This window comes from Marmota marmota, unplaced genomic scaffold (assembly GCF_001458135.2).
Source record: "Marmota marmota marmota unplaced genomic scaffold, marMar, whole genome shotgun sequence".
In the NCBI taxonomy this organism is placed as follows: domain Eukaryota; kingdom Metazoa; phylum Chordata; class Mammalia; order Rodentia; family Sciuridae; genus Marmota; species Marmota marmota.
Window position 1 is genome coordinate 9,782,011 of NW_026000174.1, and position 24,311 is coordinate 9,806,321.

Here is a 24,311-nt window from a genome sequence, read left to right on the forward strand (position 1 = left end):
TATATATATATATATATATATATATATATATATATATATATATATATATATATATATATATTTTAATGTTTTCAAGTCCCAGAGAAACCTGTAAGGAGGAGAGCTAGAGATCAAATGACCTGAGCCTGAGAAATTTACTGCGTCCTGTTTTCCAGAGACCATTTTCCCAGCATAAGTCACAGAGACAGATGGCCCCGGGTCTGCTTCTGAAAATAACCATTGTCGAGGAGAGTTGACTTAGTGGGAGCTGCCGAGCTGGGGGAGTAAGGCCCACAAGATTTACTAGGCTGGACAAGGGGGTGAGTTTGGACCCTGCAGGCTGCGGTTCTTCCCAGCTCATCCCAATAGAGGCCCCAAGCAGGAGCTGTCTTCCGGGCTTTCTATATTTTCTTCTTTTTACAATAACTCTTATTGTTTGTTTTTTTTCAAATCTCATCATCACATTTCTTCCTTTAAAAAATTAGAAAATTTAGAATCTAAAGATTAAAATTTATTCACAATTCTACCACCCTAAGGTAACTGGTACTAACATTTTTGTACACACACATTGTACATGTATTCACTTAAATAAAGTTAGAAGTACTTTTTTAAAATTCTTTTTTAGTTGTTGATAGATCTTTATTTTATTTATTTATATGTGGTGCTGAAAATCGAACCCAGTGCCTCACACATGCCAGGCAAGTGCACTACTGCTGAGCCACAGCCCCAGAAGTACTTTTCAAACAGTTTTGTACCATGGTTTGTTTGTATCCTGTTCTCCATAACACTGTTTTTTCATTTTAGCATTGTATTGCTGTGCCTTAGTTTATCTAATTGAAAGCATTTACTTTTTAAAATCAAAGATGTGTAACTTTTTAAACATTTTTTTAAATTGTTACTTTTTACTACCTCAAATCATATTGTGATGTGTATCCTCAAAAGAAAATCTTTGAAAGGTCAAAATTTTTGCTAGTCATGGTGGCACACATCTGTAATCCCAGCAGCTCAGTAGGATGAGTCAGGAAAATTTCAAGTTCAAAGCCAGCCTGGGCTACCTAACAAGATCCTGTCTCAAAATAAAAAATTAAAAGGTCTGGGTTGTAGCTCAGTGGTAAAGTGCTCCTGAGTTAAATCCCCAATACTGCCAAAAAAAAAAAAATCAAGTTTTTGTGTAAATTCCTAGAAGTGGAATTGTTTAAAAATCAGTTTATATTTAGTTATACAACTAGCATCAATGCATAAAATCATGTTTGTATTTAAGACCAAATCTCTTTTAGCACCTACTAGATGCCAGATATTTTCACACATATTTTATCCATCAGTTTTAAAAATAATGTTTTAGTCAGCTTTTCATCACTGTGACCAAAAGACCTGACAAGAACAACTTAGAGAAGGAAAAGCTTATTTTGGCTCACTATTTTTCAGAGGTTCAGCCCATGTTGGCTGACTCCCCAGCTCTGGGCCTGAGGTGAGGCAGAACCCGTGGTGGAAGGATGTGGTAGAAGAAAGCTGCTCACTTCATGACAACCAGAGAGCAGAGAGAGCTCCAGTGCAAGGAGGCAGGCATAATGTGACCCGCAGGAGCACACCCCAGTGACCTACTTCCTCCAGCCTCACCCTTCCTGCCTGCAGTTGCCACCCATTAATCCATTCGAATTGTTAATCCATCAAATGGATTAATCCACTGATAAAGTATAGCTCTCATAATCTCAACATTTTATCTCTGAACATTCCTGCATTGTCTCACTCATGAGCTTTCAGGGGACACCTCATATCCAAACCATAAAAAATAACTTTTAAAAGTATAAAAATGAAAGGGGCTTGGGATGTGACTCAGTGGTAGAGCACTTGCCTAGCATGCAAGAGGCCTTGAGTTCAATCCTCCCTATACAAAAAAAAAAAATTTATATATATATATATATATATACTGTAGATGCAGCCCAGTAGTAAAGTGCCCCTGGGTTCAGTCTTCAGTTACTCCTCCCAAAAGGTAGCAGTAATATATTCAAATCTTAGTCATAAATCAAGACAGCTGATTCCAAACTTTGAAATTCTTAACCCTTTAAATCAAGCACCTCCCTGCCTGTATGCAAGCCTGTAGTTCCAGCTACCCTGCTGGATGAGGTAGCAGGATGAATAGAACCCAGAAAATTGAGACCAGCCTGGGCAATACAGCAAGATTGTGTGTGTGTGTGTGTGGGGGGGGAGGGTATTGAATGCACATGGCCTGTGTAAGCAGAGAGTCACTGTTTAGCTGTTAACCACGTGAGTTCAGAGTTGCCAGACTTTCAGATTTTCAAGAGCGGTTAGAAATCCTTTTTATTTTTCATGCAGCACCCTGCAATTAGAAATATTTGTGATCCAAATAAAAACCACAGAAGCACTATATTCCATCTGTATGTTGACTAAGGTCAAATGTTGTGTTCGTATCTCTGGATGCAATATGAGTTGAGAAAACTTTATGAAGAGTATGGTGGCAACACCTGTCAAGATCGAGTATGTAAATTGGGCATATTCTTAAGACTCAGTAATTCCATGTCTATGAATCTGCCCTAGAAGAATGCTTGCATACTTGCATATTAAAACATGTATAAGGATGTTCATTGTAGCACTTTACCAATCATAAAATACTGTAAACAATTAGAATATCTACCAAAAAGAAATGGTTTAAATAAGTTCTGGGTAACCATTAGGATGAGTGAAGTCACCTTTATATGTACTGATGTGATTTGTTTTGTAAAGAAAACAATAAAGATGTAGGAAAAATAAAAAAAAAAAAAGATAACAAATTATGACCTCTCACCTCTTATACCATATTGTGTGTGATTATAAACACAGATAAATGATCCTCAACTTCTAGTGGGTCTATATCTCAATAAACCCATCCTAAGTTGAACATGTCATAAGTCAAAAATACATTGATTGCACCTAACCTACCAAACATCCCAGCTTAGCGACACAGCAGTGTACTGTAGAGTATCGGTTGTTTTTCCTTGTGATTGCAGGGCTGGCTGGGAGCTGCACTTGCCCAGCATGTGAGAGAGTATCATACTGCATATTGCTAGCCTGGGAAAAGATCCAAATTTGAAATTCAAAGTACAGTTTCTACTGAACATGTATTACTTTCACATCATTGGAAAGTTGAAAAATCATATAACTCAAACTGACATTAGGGGACTTACTGTACTAGTGAGATGGACAAATATCTGATGATGTTGCTTTGAGAGTGATTGTAGTATAGAATTTGCCTTTATCTTCTTACTTAAGAAGTGAGATCCTGGGCTGCCAATAGGTACACAGGTACGTCGCAGACATACACTTCACNATATATATATATATATATATATATATATATATATATATATGATGTATATATACATATATACATGTAGATATATAGAACTACATATATCCATTGTAAAAGATTTTCAATGTATAAAAACATTAAAATTCAAATTTTCCCGTAATCATTATGATAATCATTACAAAGGCCTTGTTTTTCATTTTTGGCAATCTTTTTTCCCCCTATACACTTATGCAAATTTATTCCTTCAATAAACATTTTATGAGCATCTACTATGCTGGAGGTATCTGACTCTCATAGCTAAAGTCATTTGTGTCCTACATTTTTCCCCTTAATCCTCAGAACAAGACCTTCAGGTGTAGACCTCTGTTGCTCCCATCTTGCAGAATGTTGGACCACAAAAGGACCTTAGGGAATACTAGTTCAACAGAGAGAGAGGAGGACCTACCCATGATCATGAGGAACTTTGTTGACCCTGCGTCCATTTGGATCCCCTGACCCGCATTTCCATGGCTACTGAGAACCCATCTCTGATGTGGAACTGAATCTGTACTACCCTAAAACAGGGCGGCCTTGCAATGAATTGTCCAAATCAAGATGTTTTTACAGTAAAAGGGGGGACTGTTATTGTCAGTGCAGAATAATAGGGGTAAATTGGGGCTATCCCTGACAAACCAGAATGGTAGGTCACTCTAGATTTTCAGATTTCCAGCTCTCTGAAATATTTTGCAGGAATAGATTCCAATCAACTTCAAGTAATTAGGGGAAATAATTTTGTGACCCTTTGTTGATTTGAGACCCTGAGCCAGGCCGGAACAGAGATGAGCAGTACTTGATCCCTGTATGGCAGGATGTTCTGTTCAAAGAGTTGGTGTGAACCTAACTCATTGGAATACAAAGCAGAACATGAAACCATCAAAATAGAGTTGCTGATCTCCATCAGCCCAAAATTTCTGTATCAGTAGGACATCTCAGTTTTCTTCATGTTCTTGCCTCTCCTCAGAACTGATATCATTTTACTTATCTAACCAAGCAATGTGATCACCTGCGCTGGTGCGTGAGGAGGGAAGGAATACATTGGGTTTTAAGTGGAGGGGCTGAAATGGTTCTGGAAAGAAAGCTGAGAAGATGAAACACACCAGCTTTCACAGGACGGACGAATCCATCGGGTCAGTGCCCCCAAGGACAGGAGGAACCTGTGTAGGTCTGAGGGTCTGCTTTGGTGTGGTTGCTGGGTTTCATTTATTGAGTAATGACTGAGAACTGGAGTAGGCATTTCACATAAAGGTTTCTAAGTCACAGGGCTGCCAGTTAAAGCAGTTATTAGAAAGCGCCTGCAATAACCCAGGTAATTGCCTCTGTGGCAGCCCACAGCTAGTGCTCTGCTTTACTGATGCGGACTCACTTTCCATTGTGTGTGCACACCCAAATTCCCCTGCCAAAGCCTAGATGGGGTTTAACATAGATCAATACAGTTCCACTTAGCATTCACACACATTTCTCAGGACTGCTGAGCAAAGTGTTAAAAAAAAAAAAGTGCATTTTGTTAATAGTCTTTCTTTGACTTGTCCATCAACTAGCCTTTCACACTTTTAGTCTCGTGGCATATCCCAAAGATATGCTCAGAATCCAGAATGCTAGGAAATAGCATTCTTTGAGAACTGGCCTGCTCTAGTTATAGGATAGGTTTAAAATGCAAGGAAAGCTACCATTTATTCACAGAAAGGTATAGGTCACTGAAATTATTCCTGCAAATTCTAGGACTTTCTTGTCCTATACACAGCTGTCTCCCTAACTCACTCCATCTATCTATCTATCTATCTATCTATCTATCTATCTATCTATCTATCTATATTGGGAATTGAGCTCAGGGGCACTTTACCAGTAAGCTATAACCCCAAATCTTTCTTTCTTTTTTTTTTTTTTTTTATTTTGAGACAAGGTCTCACTAAGTTGCTTAGGGCCTTGTGAAGTTACTGAGGCTGGCCTCAAACTTGCAATTCTCCTTCCTTAGCCTCCCAAGTCTCTGGGATTATAGACATGCACCACTGTATCTGATTCCTTTGTTGTTGTTGTTGTTGTTTTGTTTTTTCCACATCATCATGTGATACATATTAATAAAAATGACATTGGCAGGCATGTAGATCTGTCATTGTTTCTTCCGCCAAACCACCATGTTCTGTTTGTGTCAGATCTACAACTGCAGAGCTAGCAGAGGAAAACAATGTTGGTTGAGCCTTTGCCCTGAACAGGCCGACTGCAGGGCTCTTTTTGAGCATAATACCATCAGTCCCTCAGCAGCTCTTTGCAGTGAGCACTGTCGTTCCATTTTTGAAAGGAGAAAACTAAGACTAATAGCAGTGACTTATCCAAGATCATACAACCTGCAGTGAAACTGGGCTTTGATCCCTGGTCTGCCCAATAGGAAGGTTATCCGCAATCTTTCTACTTCAGTTGTGTTTGTCTAAAGGACATGCCCCTTCATCTCCCTAGCCTAGTAGAAAATCCAATTCAAGGTTGAAAAATGTTCTTCTCACTATTCAATAGAAAGAGCATTACAGTTATGGGTTCTTCTCTAGGCTCTAGAACCACAAACAAGTTCCTTTACTTCTCTAAGCCTCCTTTTCTTGACCTTGAAAATGGGGATGGGTTTTCCTACCCATACTGGTATTGTGAGGAAAAGATCTTGCAAAGCATCCAGCCCAGTTTGGGGCCCCTTGGAGCCCCCACCCCCACCCCCAACCATGCAGGTGTCCACCCTGGCTCACCTTGTTGTCTTCTTTCTCCATCCTTATCATCTGTAAGGCAGAGCCAGGCACACTGTGCCCTCCTCAAGAAGCTTGGATAATTCCTCCTACTCTTCCAGGGGTGTTGGAGCAGGGCCTCTAATTATCCCATCTCATCTTACCACAGACACATGGAAGCATCTACAATACTGGATTCCCCTTAGCTGGTAATCAGAACACATGGGAAGGCACACCTGAACCCCAGGTATCTGGGCCTCATTCAAAAGGTGAACCTAGGTCATCTGGATTTTCAACAGCCTGACAGAACCAAACCAGTTAGGGAGGAAATCTGGGTGACTGAGCAGATGCCTGAGGTTTAAAGAATCAATCCTTCTAAAGCATGACCCTGGGCTTGTCACCTTCCTGCTTTAAAAACTCCCAGACTCCCCAGTCAAAGTCTCATTTCCTTTTCTTAATATTCAAGGCCTAAATCAACTGTTCATGACTCACCATTTTACGTAAATAACCAAGGTATTCTTCTTCTTAAATACATACTAGTGCTTTCAATGTGCAAGATACTGAGCACAAGTAAATATAGTAAAGACAAGCTGGCAGACACATGAAGGACACAGAAGTAAATACCACAAAGTGAGAAAAGTTACAATAGGGAGAATCCAGAGGACCTGAGGGCGTACTGTGGAGGTGTGAAGCCCCTCATCAGGGAGGCCTTCCTGGGGGAGGCACCATAAGATCAAACTCTGAGGAGTGGGAATTAAAAAGACTTACCAGGTGGCAGGAGGAAAGGAAATGCTTCAGGGGAAAAGAACAGCGTGTGCAAAAGCTCAGAGGCAAAACTACTGTAGTTGCACTCCCAGAAGTAGCATTCAGATAGATTCAATACAGAGAGCTTACAGCTCTGTGAATATGGGTAAGAGAACGAGAGCAGCGAGTCTCTGGAAACAAGAACAAGCCAGGTGTCTCAGCAAGTTTCAGCAGAACTTGGTGAGAAGGTAATGGTAACACATGAGACCTGAGAGGTATTGGAAGGGCAGACTGCTGAAACCAGGGAAAGGAAGGACTTTAGTACTCTTCCCTCAGCCAGGGGATGCTCATAGCCTCATCCCTCCCCCATTGAAATCTCCCATGGCTCCATAAAGCCTTTCTCAGTTCCCTCATTTGAAATGACCTCCACAGCCCTCCTCCCCTTGCACCGGGCTTCGTGCTGTTCCGACATGTCCCACCTTGCTCAGAGCTCCGTGTGCATTCTCCCTCCCACCAGCACCTTGGGGCTGTGTCTCTCTCTGTGTCCCCTTACCTTCAGTAAATGTCTCTGCTGTGAAGCAGTGTTCACCATGCTTTTACAATCATCTTCTATTCTAATAAAAAAAAAGAAAAACTTAGCACCCCTTCATTTTATCCATACATGTTTGCATAGCAATGTTTGATGTTCGTTGGGTGTTTACTGGCTGCCAAACACTGTTCTCAACATGTTGCTTGTTGTAATCCCTTTAATCCTCAGAGCAACACACACACACAAAAAAAAGAGTAGGTGCTCTTTTTTCTAATCTAAATTATAAAGATGAGGAAACTGAGGCACAAAGGGAAAAATAATTTGCCTAAGGTCATAAGCAAGTATAGGGCCTGAGTTTCCAATATAGGCAGTTGGCTCCAGAGCTCCTACTCCCAGGGCAGCCCTGCTGTGCTGGGAACATGCTGCATTGGTACAGCAGTGCATTTTAGTGCATGCATCCAAGAGTTCATGCATTGGTGTGTGTGTCTATCATAAAACACACTACATAGAAATTTTTAAATCATGAGTTAAAAAATAAACATTTCCTAGTATTCTCTTTGAATTCTAGGAAATCATTCTGTGCACTCTGCCTTGAAAATCAGTGAATGTAGAAGATGCCAATAAATGAGAGGAAGGGAATTAAGGGGTTTTCAATGATTTCTGTATCTCACAGAAACGTCTCATACTTGTGAAGTTCCTAGCACCTGGTTGGGGGCTTCAGATATTAGTGATAAATATTCAGAGCAACCCTCAAACCTGGAGATTGGATGGAAGGAAGAAAAGGCAGGCATGGGGCCTGGGAGAATGCCAGGCTGGGCTCAACTCAGGGTCTCTGAAGTTTGTCATGGAACAACTTAATGCAGGAACTTTTTACTTGTTAAAGCTTCCTGGCTTTACTGGGGAAGAGGCTTTCACAGGCACCCTGAAACAACATATAGTGCTTCCTAGTTTGGTCTGAAAACTAACAATGCTGCAGGATCTGGTCCTAGTTATCTCAAGCTCATCAGAAGCTCTGATTGGAGAGTATAAGATGTCTTTGATTAATAAAAGATGAGGAAGTGGGTATTTGTTTGCTTAATAAATCCAGCCTGGTAGACAAAAATCTTTCCACCGTTCAGTTCTGTAGGGGAAGGGGAGTCGTGAAAGGGGTTCCTGGAGGGGTGGCTTTGTTCAATTTAATAAGCATTTGGTGAGCACTGACCTCAGGCTCCCACGTGCTCATGCACACCGTGTGTGCTCACATAGAGTATCTTTAGTCCTCACAGGAACTAAATAACAGGCAGGACACAGCGGGGTGGACAACTTATAAATAAGGAAGTAGAAGTAATTTTCCCAAGATCATATAACTAATAGGAAGCTAGACAGGCTGCAGTGGAACTCCAAAGCCCACTCCAAGAGTGCACCGTACCCCCAAAATGCACTGCATACTTTTATGTGGGGGACAGATACAGATAATTACACATATCACAGGGCAAACACGATATTAGAATGGAAGACAAGGTCAAAGAAAGGAATGCTCCAGTCTATAGGTTTGGCTGATAAGTAGTGTCAAGGTAAATTGAGAATACTGGTTTGAACAATTGAATTTTAGCCTGAATTTTTTTAGTAAAGAAACCAAAACCAGGAGGGAAAAGCTATTCAGAGTTTGTACTGTGGTCATTGATTCCTACTCTTTCAATTGTCTTTACTGAACTTCTAAAATAAGGCAGTTAAATGGCATACAAAGCAACTCTATAAAGTGTGGTCATGCACAGTTAAGTTCAGGGATGGACATTAAGGTCACGGAACCTTCAAAGTCCTGAAAGATTTGGTGACTGTGAACTGAGTGGGAGTCTCTTTTGTGGACCAAATATGAAAAGCTTTTTCTTTGCCCCCAATAATCAGCAGCTCTCCATGACCTCTCCCTCTTAGAGTCCTGCCAAATTTTAGGATGCCGTGGCACATCTGGGCTGCGTTATGCTTCCTAAGGGTCAGTCTCTGAAAAGCCACATGGAATACGATTATGTTGTGCACCTTCTATCAATCAAGGTGGGAGAAAATAAGCAGCCCTTGCTGCCAAGTGGATGCAATGTCTTGTACTGTATACTTTTATATGTCTGTGCTTGTGTTCCCTCTCTTGTAGATGATGTACTGCACACGTTGAAAGATCAGCCACAGACAAGACTGCAAATTACCTGAACTCAAAAGTCTTGTCCCAGGCCATCACCTCCTCCTTCTGAAGAGTTGAGAGTTTGCTTTAGAACTTTAGGAAGCCAGGACCTTTGAATCATGACATAATAGAACCCTGGAGTCATATTGTCCTAATATTATAGAATATTGTCATATTCAACTTTCAGAACTTAAGAATCCTAGTGTGTTAAATTCCTGAAACAATTCTATTTAACAAATGTTTCTTTAGTGTGAGGTTTCAAGAATCATAAAATGTTAGATTCTTAGAAAAGTAAAACATTAGTGTGTTGAAATTCTACAATGCCATAGGTGGAAGGGAGCCCTGAATCATTCTTTCCAACTCTCACTGCCTTTTATGAGGCCCAGAGCTTGTTCCAGGCATGTTGGATTAAAACTCTCTAATAAGAACATCATTAAGGCTCAGTGACATCACAGACGGGCCAGTTTGTAAGGGCTGAGAGATCACTCAGTCCCGACTGCTCTTTTTACCCACGAGACACTGAGACTCAGAGAGGGCAGCAGTTTTGATGGATCATATAGCCCAGTCAGAATTAGACCTCAGGGTTCCGGGCGTCTCAAAAAGAACAGGCAAACCAGGGAAGGTGCCCCTAGAGTGTTTCTGAGGTGCCCTTTGTGAGCTGCACAGACTTTTGCCTGGACCCTGCTCTTCAGAAGGAGTGTTCACCAACTCTCTGCGGAGGTACCAGCCCCGCCCAGGCCACGTGTGCAGTAGATCGCGCAGTATTGGGAGCCTCCTCCCCTGTTGATACGTGTTTTATTTTGCTCCCTCCCCTTCCCCGTGTGCCTCCGAATCAATTTTCATTATTTTTTTTTTTCTGTCTGTGTTTGTCTTTGTGGTTCGCAGGTGCTCCCTTGCATTGTTCATCCGCTTCTTCAACCCCTATTGAGCAGTCCCCCTCCCCGCCCCCTTCCCCTCCGGCCAATGAGAGCCAGAGGCGGTTGCTAGGCAACGGTGTGGCCCAGCCAACCCCGGACTCAGACTCTGAGGAAGAGTTTGTCCCTAATTCATTCTTAGTTAAAAGTGGCTCCGCCAGCCTGGGGGTCGCAGCAAACGGTAAGTCCCTCTCTCTTCCTAACTTTTGTGGGTTTGTTTCTTTTATTTCCTTTCGTTGACGATGCCTGCTTGGGCCGCCTGCTGGGCGGAGGGCCCCGATGCACGGTGCACATGCACGGTGGGCTTGCGGGCAGTCAGGCGCCAGGAGGTTCCACGGGCTGGAGCAATCCAGCTCCTGCTCCTGCCTGGCGTCAGAGGCTCTATAGGAGAGTGGGGGGAGCTGTTGCTGTCCTCCTCCTTGGCGACAGACTCCAGCAGGCAGGTGCACGGACAGAGGTGCACAGACACCACGACAGAAGCATCAGGTAGAGCTCCAGGCAGGTGAAGATACAAAGATCGTCAGAGAGGGCAACGGGGAGTCCAGATACAAACAACATTGATTGGCTTCCTACTGTGTGCCAGGAACTGTGTCAGCACTGTCACCTGTTGCTTCATTGGATTCTTACAACCCTTCCTACCAGATCAGAATTAGTTTCCCCATTAACAATGAGAAAACTGAGAGAAGGAGTCCTACCTGAAGCCCAGCAATAGCTTTGAAAGTTCCGAACTTTTACACAGTCTGGAGAGGGGACTCTGAAGCCCCAGGCGGTGGCGGGCTGAATGCTGGCTGAGACAGAGCCACTGCATTTCAGTATGGATCTGCCTGTGACCAGCTCTTTTTCTCAGCTCTTCCCTGGCTTTCTTTAAGGAGAGGAGGTGAGTTGGGGTCAGTGGGAGAGTTCCAGGCTGACCGAGTTCACCTGGGCCAAGATGCTTGCCCTGTGTTCAACAGAGGCCAGTCCATTTCTTTGCAAAAATGTTCTATAGGGTATCCAAGCCTCTGAGGAAGATGAGGAAGCCTGGGATCACTCTAATGGCCCCCAAACTTCCTGATTCTAGCAGAATAAGTGAGGCTGTTTTCCCACAATTAATACTGTAGGTTATGTTGACATGGCAAACATTTATTTATAAGTGCCCATGCAGTACTGAGTTTCAGACAGGATTCTGGAAATGGAGGCAGAGATATGGAGAAGTATAAGGCAGAGTCCATGGGGTCTGGAATCAGTCATCTCTGCATTAGATGTAGGCTTTATTGCTTTAGGACTTTGGAAACATCTCCCTGTCTTTCCAAGCTTGTTTCCTCAAGCATAAAGTGGACAATATATTAGCCAGCTCCTGATGAGCACCCATCACAGTGCCTGGGACAGAGAAGAAGTTTAGCAAATATTGATGCCTTTCCCAGGCACCTGCAGTCTTCCTCTAGAGAACTTTTACAGCCCACCTGAAAGCAACCCCATGCTGCCAGGCACTTAGGCAAGCTCCAAGAAGGCCTTCATCAGAGGCCCTCATTTCACAGCCCAAGGTGATAAGGGAGGATGGAGCCTACCCAGGATAAAGCCTCTACTGCCTGAAGGAATTAGGAAATGCATCTTGGAGGAGGTGCTAGTTGGATCTGAAGGAACAGTCTGCCAGGCAGTGGTTACTATGGGCAAGAATAACCAAGCGTCCTCTGAACAGAAAGAAAATGTGGAAAAAAAAAAAAGAAAAAAAAACTGGAACTGGGAGCCTGCTTAAACGTGGGAACCTGGGCCATAAACAGGCACAGACCTGGAAGGCCACATGGTGAAAGTCACCTGAGCCCCTCTGGGTACAGAGTCAATCCCCTAGCCAGGACCTCTCCCAGACTCCACTGCTGTCAAGCACCAGAGTGATCTTTGGCCTTCATGGTTCTCCTCTGACAGGACTTTAGGCCCTTCCTTCTCTATGACCCACACCCAAAGGATCCTCCAGGGCCCATTCCCTGTGCTCTCTGAGGGTGGCACTTTCTTTTCAGTGATTTGGTGCCCATGTTTCAAACGGTGTATGGAAACAGGAACCCTAGGTTGGGAGTAAGGAGACCTGGGTTCCAGGCCCAGCTCTGAGCTTATTGGCTACTTGTCCTTGTTCTATTCCAGGCCTCAGTTTCCCCATCTTACCAATGATGGAGCAGTTTCTAAGGTACTCTGGTTTTATGAGTGCCATGTGGTGCTGTCAGAGTTATCTCTGCCAAGAGCTTTCTTTAGCTTATTAAGAATGGGAGAAACGTTATATATATTTATTAAATATAATATTATATATAATATATATATATATACTTTTTTATACATAAGCTTTGCAGGTACGAGAGAAGGCAGGAGATTAAAGTCCTTAATCTCTCCCTTTGTTAATTAACTGAAATAGAGCAATCGCTTTATTGCAAATTCTGGGGCAAGCTGAGGTGCTTCTGCTTTACTGATGTGCAGGGAAGATGGGGATGGGGGGACTTTGGCCTATAGATCTCTGCTCAGTTTTACACCTCAGGGCTCCTGTTCCCTGTGGGGTTCGAGACATTAGGAATTGCTTCCCTGGAGCCTTGCTCTGAGTATCACTCTAAAGATTGTTTTTAAATGTGTCCCGTGCCTAAAGGGAGATTCTAGGTCCTTATTGGTCGCCTGCTTTAGGGTTGGGGTCCTGGGAGAAGCCACTGCATCTGGCCTATAGCTATCCCCTGCCTGCTTCCACCTGTCTCCTGCAAGCCCAAGCCAGAAGGTCTTCTATATACTGAAGGACCTGCCGGTGCTGACATGAGTCTAGCACTAGTGAGGGATCATGAGTGGGGGTCCTGCTACATCAGAGTGCAGTAAAGTTGAAAGAGTTTGGTATGCTTTCTTTAAAAAGAAAGGGGGGGGGGAAGAATAAAAGAAAAAGATAAAGTATCTTAATGAGTTTATGAGCAGTAGTATTTTGCTAATTATAAAAGGAATGATGCTCATTGGCATTCAGATAATCCAGAAGGGTAAAATGTGACGCACATGTCATCCTTATTCCAGAGATAACAACATTTAACACCTTTGTAGATGGTCTTAGGGATACTTATTATTCAATGTTCATTGAAGAAGTGAATGAATGAACCAGTGAGCAAGCAATGCAAACTACACACCACTACAGGTCAGCAGAGACGGCCCTGGAGGCTGTAGACGCAAACCTGAAACTGGATTCCTGATGTGGGACCCCAGGCAAGGTCCTGAACCTCTCTGATCATCTGTTCCTCCATCCCTGAAATGGTGGGGAGAAAACCTTCCAAGTTTGTTAAGGATTCTAAAGACAAAACTGTTTTAAAACCTCCCTAACTACACACCCTATTGCCTGCCACCAATTTAAAGCTTTAGAGACCACCCTAAACAGATCAATTACTTTAGAGCTGCTTTCCCTCAGATTTAGTTGGGAATGCATTTTAATGACAAAGGATGCCCCTCTGGCTCCTGAAGGGTGAAAAATTGGCAGCTTCCTGTGGCGAAGCTGACCTCTTGAAACCGGCCTTCCCAGCAGCCAGGCTGCCTCTCTCCGGCTCTCCTGGAGGCCCACTGCCTGCAGCTGTGTCAACTCTAGCCCAAAGCTGGGACCCCAGGCCTGAGATGTTTAAGAACCACCCTGCGAAAATCCCCATGTAAAGTGCAGAGAGGACACATGGGGCATCCCAGCACAACTCACAGTCCCTGTGGAAAATAGGGCAAGTGGCTCTTTGTCATCAGGAGCCTAATCCTCCCCCAAGGGCACTCATCCAGAAACCACTGATATATAGAAAGAAAGATTTCACTGAAATATCAACTGGTCGCTGTTGAGAAGCTAAGGAAGTGGTCAGGATTAAGTAAGTATTTGTCCCTATCCCAAAGAAACTTTTCAGAATAAATATTAAATGCTTCATGAGTTGTTCTAATCTCAATTTTAAAGAGAGGGGACTTTGAAAACTTGGGAGTTAATATTTAAGAGGGTCAGGGAAGGCTGTTTAGAGTTCCTCAAAGGCCTAGGGGTGGGGGAATTGGTGTCCTAAGGTCCCCTTCTGTGTATCAGATTGTTCTTTTTGTGCATAATCTTATTTAAGCTTCAATTTATCTCTGTTTCACTGTTTGGGAAACTGAGGCCCAGAGAGTGGCAGAGACTTGCCCTTTGCCCTGTTTCTTTTAAGGGACATGGGCAAAGATTCAAAACCAAGCCTGCGTGAGTCATCATTTCTTTCTTTCTTTCTTTCTTTTTTTTTTCCCTTGTCTTTTTCATTTCACTTCCAGTACTAGACTCTGTCATTTTTGTCCCCTCCTTAGTAGAAGGCTGGAGAGGACAAGAGGAATTCTATATAAGCTGTGCCATGATGTCTCTTGTGTCCCCTCTCTGCTTTTAAAAGAATTCCTCATTGTTGGTTGCCTATCACTACAAAACCTTGAAGAAGCATGTTAGAAGCATTTTGTTTTGTGGAATCATTGACACCACTTATCTATCCTATGATATAACCCTGGTTTAATCTCATTGAAGTAATAAAGGCCCAGAGAAGTTCATTTCCTCCTCTTAGTCACACAGCTTCTAAGTGATACAGTCAGATTTGAACTCCAGGGCTGCCTGATACCATAGCATGGAATCTTTTCATTGTGTTTTTGCAGGAGTTTCAGAGGCAAATCAGATCAGAGAACTTAGACATTAAATTTTGTCATAGCTTCCAAAAAACAGGACTATCCCTGACTCCCCTCCACTCCATCCCAGCCACCCCAGCACCAGATCCTTCCTGCCTCTCCTTAGAAAATTTCTCACAGTCAGCATCACTATTGTTTGGCAGTTTGATTGACTTTCTAGGGTCTTAAGCAGCTGGGATTATTTTGTTTTGACTTCCAATCCAGTGGAGGAGTGTTTATTTTTCTTTTCAATGGGAAACACTGAGTATATGTAAGCTCCTTCTAAAAGTGTTTTCTTAAAACAATATAAAAAATTCAACTTAATTTAGAACCTATCCAGAGTCCCTGGGGGGAGACTGCCCAGGTCCTTCCAAGTCAGTTTGTGAAATGCCTGTTTCTAAATGTTGAGGAAAGTGTCCAGTGAGATTTGTGTTTTTCTCCTTTCACCAAGAATTTCATAGAACCTGCTTCTGTTGTTCTGCACCAACTGCAGTTTCTCGGGTCTGCTGGCTTAGCAAGTTGCGAGGATAAAGGGTAAAGTCTTCAGGCAGTTTGGTTCACCATTGCTCTCAGCCCTTGCATCAAAAGACCTCTGTTGGTAAATAAATTTTTATTGTACCAGCTGTATAGAGAAACCAACTTCCTAACTCTTGGTAGTGAGATAAATTGATTTCTTCCTTTATTCATACATTCCTGATGACATTTTAAATGTTTGTGGGTGTTTTTCAGAGAGATGGGGGAAGCATATTCTAAGCAGAAAGACCCTAAAAAAAAAGGTATAGGTCAAGCTGGGCACGGTGGCACATCTGTAATCCCAACAGCTCAGGAGGCTGAGATAGGAGGACCATGAGTTCAAAGCCAGCCTCAGTAATGGCAAGACACTAAGCAACTCAGTGAGACCCTGTCTCTAAATAAAATACAAAATAAGGCTGGGGATGTGGCTCAGTGGTTGAGTGTCCCTGAGCTCAATCCCTTGTACCAAAAAAAAAAAAGAAAGAAAGAAAGGAAGAAAGAAATTAAATTAAGTTATGGGGTCAAAATTCCTTAAATGAAACTGTGGGAATCAAATGCATTTCAGAATTCAGATATTTTCAGATTTAAGAAAGAAAATAGAATATATCTTCTGTGTTCTTCCTGAAACTCCCATAGTGATCAAACACATCACTGTTTCTGCAGTAAAACATCAAAACTAATACAATTAAACTAGTGGGATTAAAATTAAAAAAAAAAAAAAAAAAGCTTAAAGACTACTGTAAGTTCAGGTTTTTTGCCACCGGATGAATTTTAGTAAAATATTTGTTCTAGCAGTTTGGGGTTTTTGTTTGCTTGTTTGTTTTGGTTTTGGGGGGTACTGGAAATTGAACTCAGGGGCACTTAACCACTGAGCCACATCCCCAGCCTTATTTTGTATTTTATTTAGAGACAGGGTCTCACTGAGTTGCTTAGCACCTCGCCATTGCTGAGGCTGGCTTTGAATTCACAATCCTCCTGCCCCAGCCTCTGGAGCCATTGGGATTACAGGTGTGTGTGACCATGCCTGAAAATTGGGGGCGGGGGGTAAAGATGGCTAATTTGTGATAATACTGAATTGAACCTTTTTTTTTTTTTAATGGGGGAACCAAGACTCAGAAAGGTTTAGTAACCTGCCCATGGCTATAGGAACAAATCGCCTGAAAATTAGACCACACAATACAGGTGTAAGTCTCTGGCTGGGCAGCTCTGTGGAGCACTTGTTGTTTACTCATAATTACTGCCTGGAAAGGCCTCACCCACTCTGCTTGGCAGGGAGAGCTTAGGGAACTGCACAGCATGCTGGCCAGCCTTCAGGCCTGGGAGCTGAGGAGGCAAGAGGCCTAGTTGTCATTTCTCCAAAGTCGAGAACTTGGCCAGCGTGAGTTCTTCAGGAAGCGTTCCTGCACCCTCTCTGCTGTGGTGCCCCACTTCTTGGATGCCCGACTGTCTTTCGTAGACTCTTGCCTGCAGTCTGAGCCCTGGTTATTCACGTGTCTGTACTCCTCATCTAGCTCCAAGTTCCTGGAAGGAGGTCTGGGTCACACTGTGCCTCCTGCACGTCCACAGTGCCTGGCACCTAACTTCAAAATTAAAAATCAAAATGAAACTGAAAAATAAGTTGATTTCCCTATCTTCCTCCTTTCTCCCTCCTTTCTCCCAGCACCCCTCCCATGCACGTGCAAAACCACCACCCTAAAAATAGCACACTGAGCCTCGAACATGGTAGAGCGGTGGAGATTCATGGAGATGAAGCAATTTGCCCAGCTACGGAGCTAAGATTCAAAGCATGGCCCAGACTTCAGGGCCCTTTCCACTCTGCCAGGTGCTCCCCAAGCCAGACAAGCCCTCACCTGTGGCCTCCCACCAGGGGCAGACAATTATGCCCCCTAATTGGGGGCAGTGGGGACACCCTCACAGGGGTCACTTGTGTTTTATGTAGTTTACAAAGCCCTTTTTCATACATTCCCCCAGGCAAACTCTAGTGACTCTAATTTAATTGCCACATTGGCTTTCTAGGAGGTAAGGCTTCTTCCTGACCTCACAAAATAAACAGGTCACACTTTGAATTAATGTAACTGAACGTCCTGGGAGAACCAGGGCCCTCTAATTAGTCACTCACGTGACTGGATTGCAGACTCTCTGCAGCTCCTTTTCCATTCATTTCCCCCAAATGCCATTGCATTAAAAAGTACAGAAATAACAATTTTGGTGTATGGCTTGATTGGATCTAGGAACTCCCAGACCACCCCTTGAGGAAGGCACATTAGCCATGCATCCCAGCTCTACCATCTGGAAACTAAGCCTGGTTTGTGTCCCCATTGAAATGTTAGTGGCCTGCTCCACAGAGCCCTTGTGAACACCACATTTTTTTTTTTAATACCAGGCATTGAACCCAGGGGCACTTAACCACTGAGCCACATCCCCAGCCCTTTTATTTATTTTATTTAGAGATAGGGTTTCACTGAGTTGCTCAGGGCCTCACTGAGTTGCTGAAGCTGGCTTTGAACTCACAATCCTCCCGCCTCAGGCTCCCGAGCTGTTGGGATTACAGGTGTGTGCCACTGCACCCAGCTAGGTCACCACATCTTAAAGCATCTCCTGACACTTTGGGGCCCAGATTGTTAAAGATGCACCTGAAAGAAAGTCAAGGAGCATTTGAGAGATTAGTATAACTAACATTTGTGCAGCCATTTCATTCTCAAAGCTTTGTTCACACACATCATCTTGTTGGATCTACAGAACAGTAAGGATGGCTGCGTGGGGACAGTGGTGGAGCCTGGGACACTTGAGCAACAGATGCAGAACCCGGAGCACCTGAGAGAGCTCCCTTGGGCTGCACAGCTCTGAACCCACTTTGGATTTGCTCACAATGGTCCATCTGACCTGGGAAGGCCCTGCCATCCATGTAAGCTCAGCTTTCCAGTTATAACCTATCTAACTGGAGAAACCCTCCCAGTCTAGCATGGAAAGCTGCTTTTTGAAGAGACCTGTGCCTGGGAACAAGGCACCTGGCTTCTTCTTTTTTTTTTTTTTTTCCTTTTTTTTCTAATTTTTAAAATTATTTTTAGATATACATGACAGTAGAGTGTATTTTGACATTTTATACATACATGGAGTATAACTTCCCACTCTTGTGGTTGTACCTGATGTGGAGTTACACTGATCATGAATTCGTATATAAACACAAGAAACTTATGTCTGATTCATTATTACTGTCTTTCCCATTCCCATCCCCTATCCCTTCCCTTCATTTCCCTTTGTCTAATCCAATGAACTTCTATTCTTCCCACACAAACACCCTTATTATGTGTTAGGATCTGCATATCAGAGAGAATATTTGGCCTTTGGCTTTGGGGCATTGGCTTATTTCACTTAGCATGATGGTTTCCAATTCCATCCATTTACTGGCAATGCCATAATTTCTTTCTTCTTTATGGCTGAATGATATTTCATTGTGTATATAGGCCACATTTTCTTTATCCATGCATTTATTGAAGGGTACCTAGGTTGGCTTCATAGCTTAGGTATTGTGAATCGAGCTGCTGTAAACATTTTGATGTGACTGTGTCACTGAAGTATGCTGATTTTAAGTCTTTGGGGTATTAATGGAGGAGTGGGGTAACTGGGTCAAATGGTTGTTCCATTACAAGTATTCTGAGGAATCTCCATACTGCTTTCCAGAGCAGTTGCACCAATTAGCAGTCATGTATGAATGTACGTTTTTCCCCACATCTTTTATTGTCATTTATTGTCACTTATATTCCTGATGATTGCCATTCTGACTAGAGTAAGAGGAATCTCAGTGTAGTTTTAATTTGCTTTTCTTTAATTGTTAGACATGTTGAACATTTTTTCATATATTTGTTGACCGATCATGTTTCTTCTGTGAAGTGCCTGTTCAGTTCCTTTGCCCATTTATTTTGCCCAGTTCATTTATTGATTGGTTATTTGGTTTTTTCCAAGGACATCAGAAACTACTATGTCACCTTGAAAGAGCCTTGTCCCTTAGCTTTCTAGTCTGGGCAGTGAGAGAACTGGATTAAATCAACATTTAATCTTTTTCATCTGTGTGTCTGTCACTGGCAAAGTCTGTACCATGGTGGTGCACCCACCTACACTGTTATTTGTGTTCCTTTAGACTGACTCTTTTTCAAACTTTTTTACTTATTTTAGAAGGAAATTGTATATTACCACTGTGACTCGCTTGCCATATGGCAAGCGAATGCCTTGCCATAAATAGAAGGTAACTGTAAAAATAAACACAGTGAAAACTGGTTATCTCGTCTGGCCAGAGACTGCTCAAGGACACAGAGCAGAACTTGCCTCTCTCTGTTAGACAGGGACATTGGCAAGTGTGAGATGTTAAAAACACCAGCAGCAAGCTGAGACTGCTTCCTTCCATCAGTCAAAGGGCTGGAAAAAAAATGGAAGCTATCCCTCCTGTGACTCCATGTTCCTTAAGACTCACTCCAGGGGATGCCGGGAAAATCTCCTCCACAGGGTGCGCAGCTCCGGGGCTTTTTCTAATCCAGAGCTTTTACTGCTACCCCACCGCCTGCCTGCTCACCTTGAGAATAAACATCTCATTCTGCTCCCAGAACCCACCCTGCTGTCCATCTCCTGAGGGAGCTGTTGGTTCCCACCTTCCCCTCACAGCCTCTGGCCCTCTGCCCCTGTCATCAGGTCTGAGCTGGGTGCTTTGAGCTCAGCTGGATCCTCAATTACTGGTTAATGACTCCAGTGTGGACCAGGAAACCACGTGGCTCCCTCTTCTCCCCACTCCTTCTTCACCTCCTCCCTCTCCCTCTGAACTGCCATTATTTATAAAGGTGTTTGAGATTAAACAACGAAAAAAAACAATTCCTTCTGCTTCCCAAGGCCTAAAAGGACCAAGACCTGAAGAAAAGCAGAAATGGCACAATGTGCACCATGGTAGGAAAAGATAGGCTATGGAGGTCTACAGGTCCTTGTTCTGCTGTGCACCACGGGCAATTGGCTTAACCTCTCTGGGCCTCAGTCATCTCTTCTGTAGAGATTGATTTTAATAGGACTTCACAAAATTCTTGTGAAAATGAAAAAATATGGAAAAGGCTTCTGGCACAGTGATTGCTACATTGTAAGTGCCCAATGAACATATTTCCTCATTCCCTTCATGGAACCCAAAAATGTTTGGCCCAATATCCTTGGAGAGAAGACCCATTTCAACACCCTTACTCCTCCAGGCTTGGAAGAGTCTCCACAATTAATAGCTCAGCCTGGGAACCCTGAGCTTGGATCCCCTCCTCCTCCTGGGTGATTTCCAGAGATTTGGGGAAGGGGGGCCCGGAGACCAAGGCAGCAGCTAAGCAAACACAGCAAGGGGTCTTAGAGACAGCTCTGAGCCCCTGTGCCCCTGCTCTGCTTCCATTCCCCACCATCCCAGCAGCTGAGTGTGATGTTTGGTACCCGATGAAACTGATGTGTTTTCCTCCTGGTCAGCGGCCTTCCCCCTGGAGTTGAAAGGAGAGGAAAAGGACTGGTAATTCGTTTATGCTCCAATCCCCCTCCCCTGGTGGATCGTATTTCTATAAATAACTTGGAGAGCTGCTGCACTGGCTGGCCAACCATCAGTAGTATGCACATTGAGCTTCCAGAAGCCTCTCTGTGGAAGCTCGCTGTGTGTGGGGGGGGGGACACACCTGATAAACTGGTGTCTCCTCCTCCTACCTGTGTGACCTCACCATGCTCAGCTCTCTGGCCCAGGTACCCATCTCTAATGGGGACTAAGCAGAGCAGTGTGGGGGTTTCAAAGGTGGCACAGGATAACATCAAGGACAGCGGTGCTTCGAGTCTCCTTTGTGTCTCCCCCATGAGTCTCTGCTCTTGCTCTTTGTCAAAGAACGCAGAACATTTTCAGGGGGTGAGAAGGTTATCAGATCCAAACTGAAGTTGTTATCACCCATCTGCTGTCATCCTGAGAAGGAGCACAAGTGCGGGTTGAGATGATTCCTAGCTATCTGCTCACTCTGCACGAGGCTGCTCCCCTTAGCCAGAGTGTTTCCTGCTGTCTTCTTTCCTCCCTGGCTCCTTGCCTCCTGTTCCTCCCTTTAGTCCATCCCTCACACTAACCAGAGTGACCCTTCCAAAGCCCAAATTCTAGCAGCAGCTCAGGTCTCCACAGCCAGCAGTCCAGGCCTTTCTTCAGATGCCCTCCCTTCCCTCTGGCTGCCAACCTGGGTGCAGACATGACACAGTTCTTGGGGGGACGGAGAGCAGGGCCTGTGACAAATGTCCATCAAGACTAGGAACAAAGGCTTCTGAACACAACACAACCTCACTAATAAAGAAAGCAGGGAAGGCCAGGTTGGTGGCATGTGCCTGTGATTCTAGCAATTTACAGGCTGAGGCAGGAGGATCGCAAGTTTGAGGACTGCCTCAGTGACTTCAACTAGGTGAAGCCTTGTCTCAAAATAATGAAAGAAAGAAACAGGGAAGGGTGTTTATGATTTAGACTGATATAGGAAGAAATGGGTTTTGTTCACCCTTAGAACCAGTTCAGTTCAGCAAATTATGATTAAGGACCTAGTGTGTGCCGGGACCCCTGGAGAATAGCAAGCAGTCATCTTGCACCTTGATCACTGGGGAGGCAGAGACACACAAACAGCTGTACCCTGTAGCAGACACAGTGGTGGTGGTGGGGGGGGGGGGAGTCAGGGATGCACCAGGGTATGTGAGGCGGTTGGATGGAACCTTCCCAGAGAAAGAAGGAACTCCCCCAAAGACAGGCAAGTTTATACATTCAGATTTGTTTGGCCTGATATTGACACATTGCCTCCCATCCAATGATGATGATGATAATAATAATAATAAAATCAGTTATTTGTGTATAGCCAAACACTCCCCATCTAATTCTGAAGTCAGAAAGTGTTTATTTCCTCGAAAATCTATTAGTTCATTCATTCATTCACCCACTCATTTAGCAGATTTCTTCCTGTGAGTGCTCTGTGTGAGCAGAATGGACTCTGATCAGACTGCCTCTGCTTCCTACCTGAGCAGCCAGGTGCTCAGGGGACAGGGAGGGAAGCACTGAGATCCACTGCAGGGGCCAGTGAGGGGAGGGGAGCTGTCTTCCTCCCTGAGGAAAGAGCAGCCTCAAACCCCCTCCACCCCACCTCAGGGAGCAGCCCTTTTGTGGACTAGACTTTCCTGGGGTGGATATAGAAATGAGTGAGCTTCTCTCCACTCATGTCGGGGCCCACCTCAGCAACCAGGGGATGTCTCATCCCTTGGCTTGTGTAGCAGAAGAGCAAATCCCACCATTCAGCCCCTGCAGGGTGCCAGAGACTATGCTGGGTGCTTTGCTTTTCCCACCTCATTGAATGTGCCAGAAGATTGGAAGGTTCTGGAACAGAAGAATTAAGCGTAGGTTCAAATTTATTTTGCCTCCGTCATTATTAGCTATGATCTTTAGCAAATGATTGAAACTCTGAGGTTCGTTTTTTTCCTCCAGTATAAAATGGGGATAATAATACCTACTTCATATGTATTAGAATCCAATGCAAAATTACATTTGCGAAGTGCCTGGCTTGTACAAAGTCTGAAACAGAAGTTTCTATGATGATTATCATTGCTCTGGTTATTGATATACTGAACTGAGTATCCAAAAGCTGCAACCTGCCCAAAGTCACACAGACAGTAAGGGGCATTTTTTATCCCAGGTGTGCCTAACTCTTCAACCCAACCTCTTGTCACCCCACGAGGCTATCTTTCGTCATCTAACAACCATTGTCCCCCTTTCTTGACAGCTCTCAGGAAGCCACAGAATCTAAGGGAACCTCCAAAGCAGATCAGAGGGTTCTTTTCCCGCCCCATGCACAGAGGATAAGGCTACATGCACTCTTGGCAGCAATCCCTAGCCCCTGGCCAGAAGCCCCCTGAATGGAAATCGCTGAGTTGCACTCGGGTGCTCCCAGTTCTTTTAAGACACTCCTATTGGGCCCCTGTGTGGGTGACAAGATGATGCATGAGGTCTGGCTAAGCAGCTTATTTGTCTGAGCTGGTGATGGTCTTTGTCCTGAGGTGGGTTAATGGTAAGGGGCAATGGCCCCTTAAGGCCTGGACAATGGGCAGGCTTCTCAGGTCATCGAATCACTCAGCAGAATGGTGCTGAGCCCCTCAGAGCATAGGAGGCCTCTGCCCCTCTACTCCCTGCTAACCCTGCTCATCAGCTGGACATGACTCCCCTCCCAGCAAGGAGGAACACTGGAATAAAGGGGATAAAGCAGTAGAGAGCATTAGAATGACAAAAGATGAGAGGAGGAAGCCGAGACAGCAAAGGGACAGTGATAATTCCCGACTTCCCGCCTGAACCCTGCCCTCCACCCTGTGCTGGGCTCCCCCCTCCACAGTTTCAGCCTCATGCCTAGCCATTCTAGACCCGGTTCCACAGCTGCTCCTTTCACTGCCAGCACTAAATGCTACAGATTACAGTCGGAACTTTCTGTCCTGGCAGTCATGGCCTGCTGGAATTCACCCCTTCCCCTCCTGTTTGAACCTCTCTGATCCTCCCCAAAGCCCCACTCAAGTGAGGACATCATATGGCCTTCACCACCTGCTTCAACCGAAGCAGTTCCCTTTTATGAGTTCCACATTTGCTTCTCAAGAAGATCCTATTTAAAGAACACTTCTAATATTAGGATTTTTTTAAAAAGTATAAAAACCACTGATTTAAATCATCTCTCTCTTTATGTGGAGAGGGGGAGCTGGGATTCAAGGCCAGGCCTTCTCCTTCTCCTTGCTAAGTGCCTGGCTAGTGCAAAGTCTTAAATAGAAGTTT

General features: G+C 44.1%; 1 protein-coding gene across 22 annotated transcripts in view; it reads left to right on the forward strand.

Annotated features, from left to right (window-relative positions):
• The window catches only part of Tenm4 (teneurin transmembrane protein 4), a 2,842,490-nt gene that overhangs the window by 2,555,264 nt on the left and 262,915 nt on the right, over positions 1-24,311 (forward strand). For 21 of the 22 annotated variants that reach the window (XM_048789141.1, XM_048789145.1, XM_048789157.1 and 18 more), the window contains one exon: positions 10,335-10,544. The exons of the other annotated variant lie outside the window; for it this stretch is intronic. In XM_048789141.1, the coding sequence (XP_048645098.1) occupies positions 10,335-10,544 (210 nt within the window). The remainder of the gene's footprint in view (positions 1-10,334; positions 10,545-24,311) is intronic. 22 annotated transcript variants of the gene reach the window in all.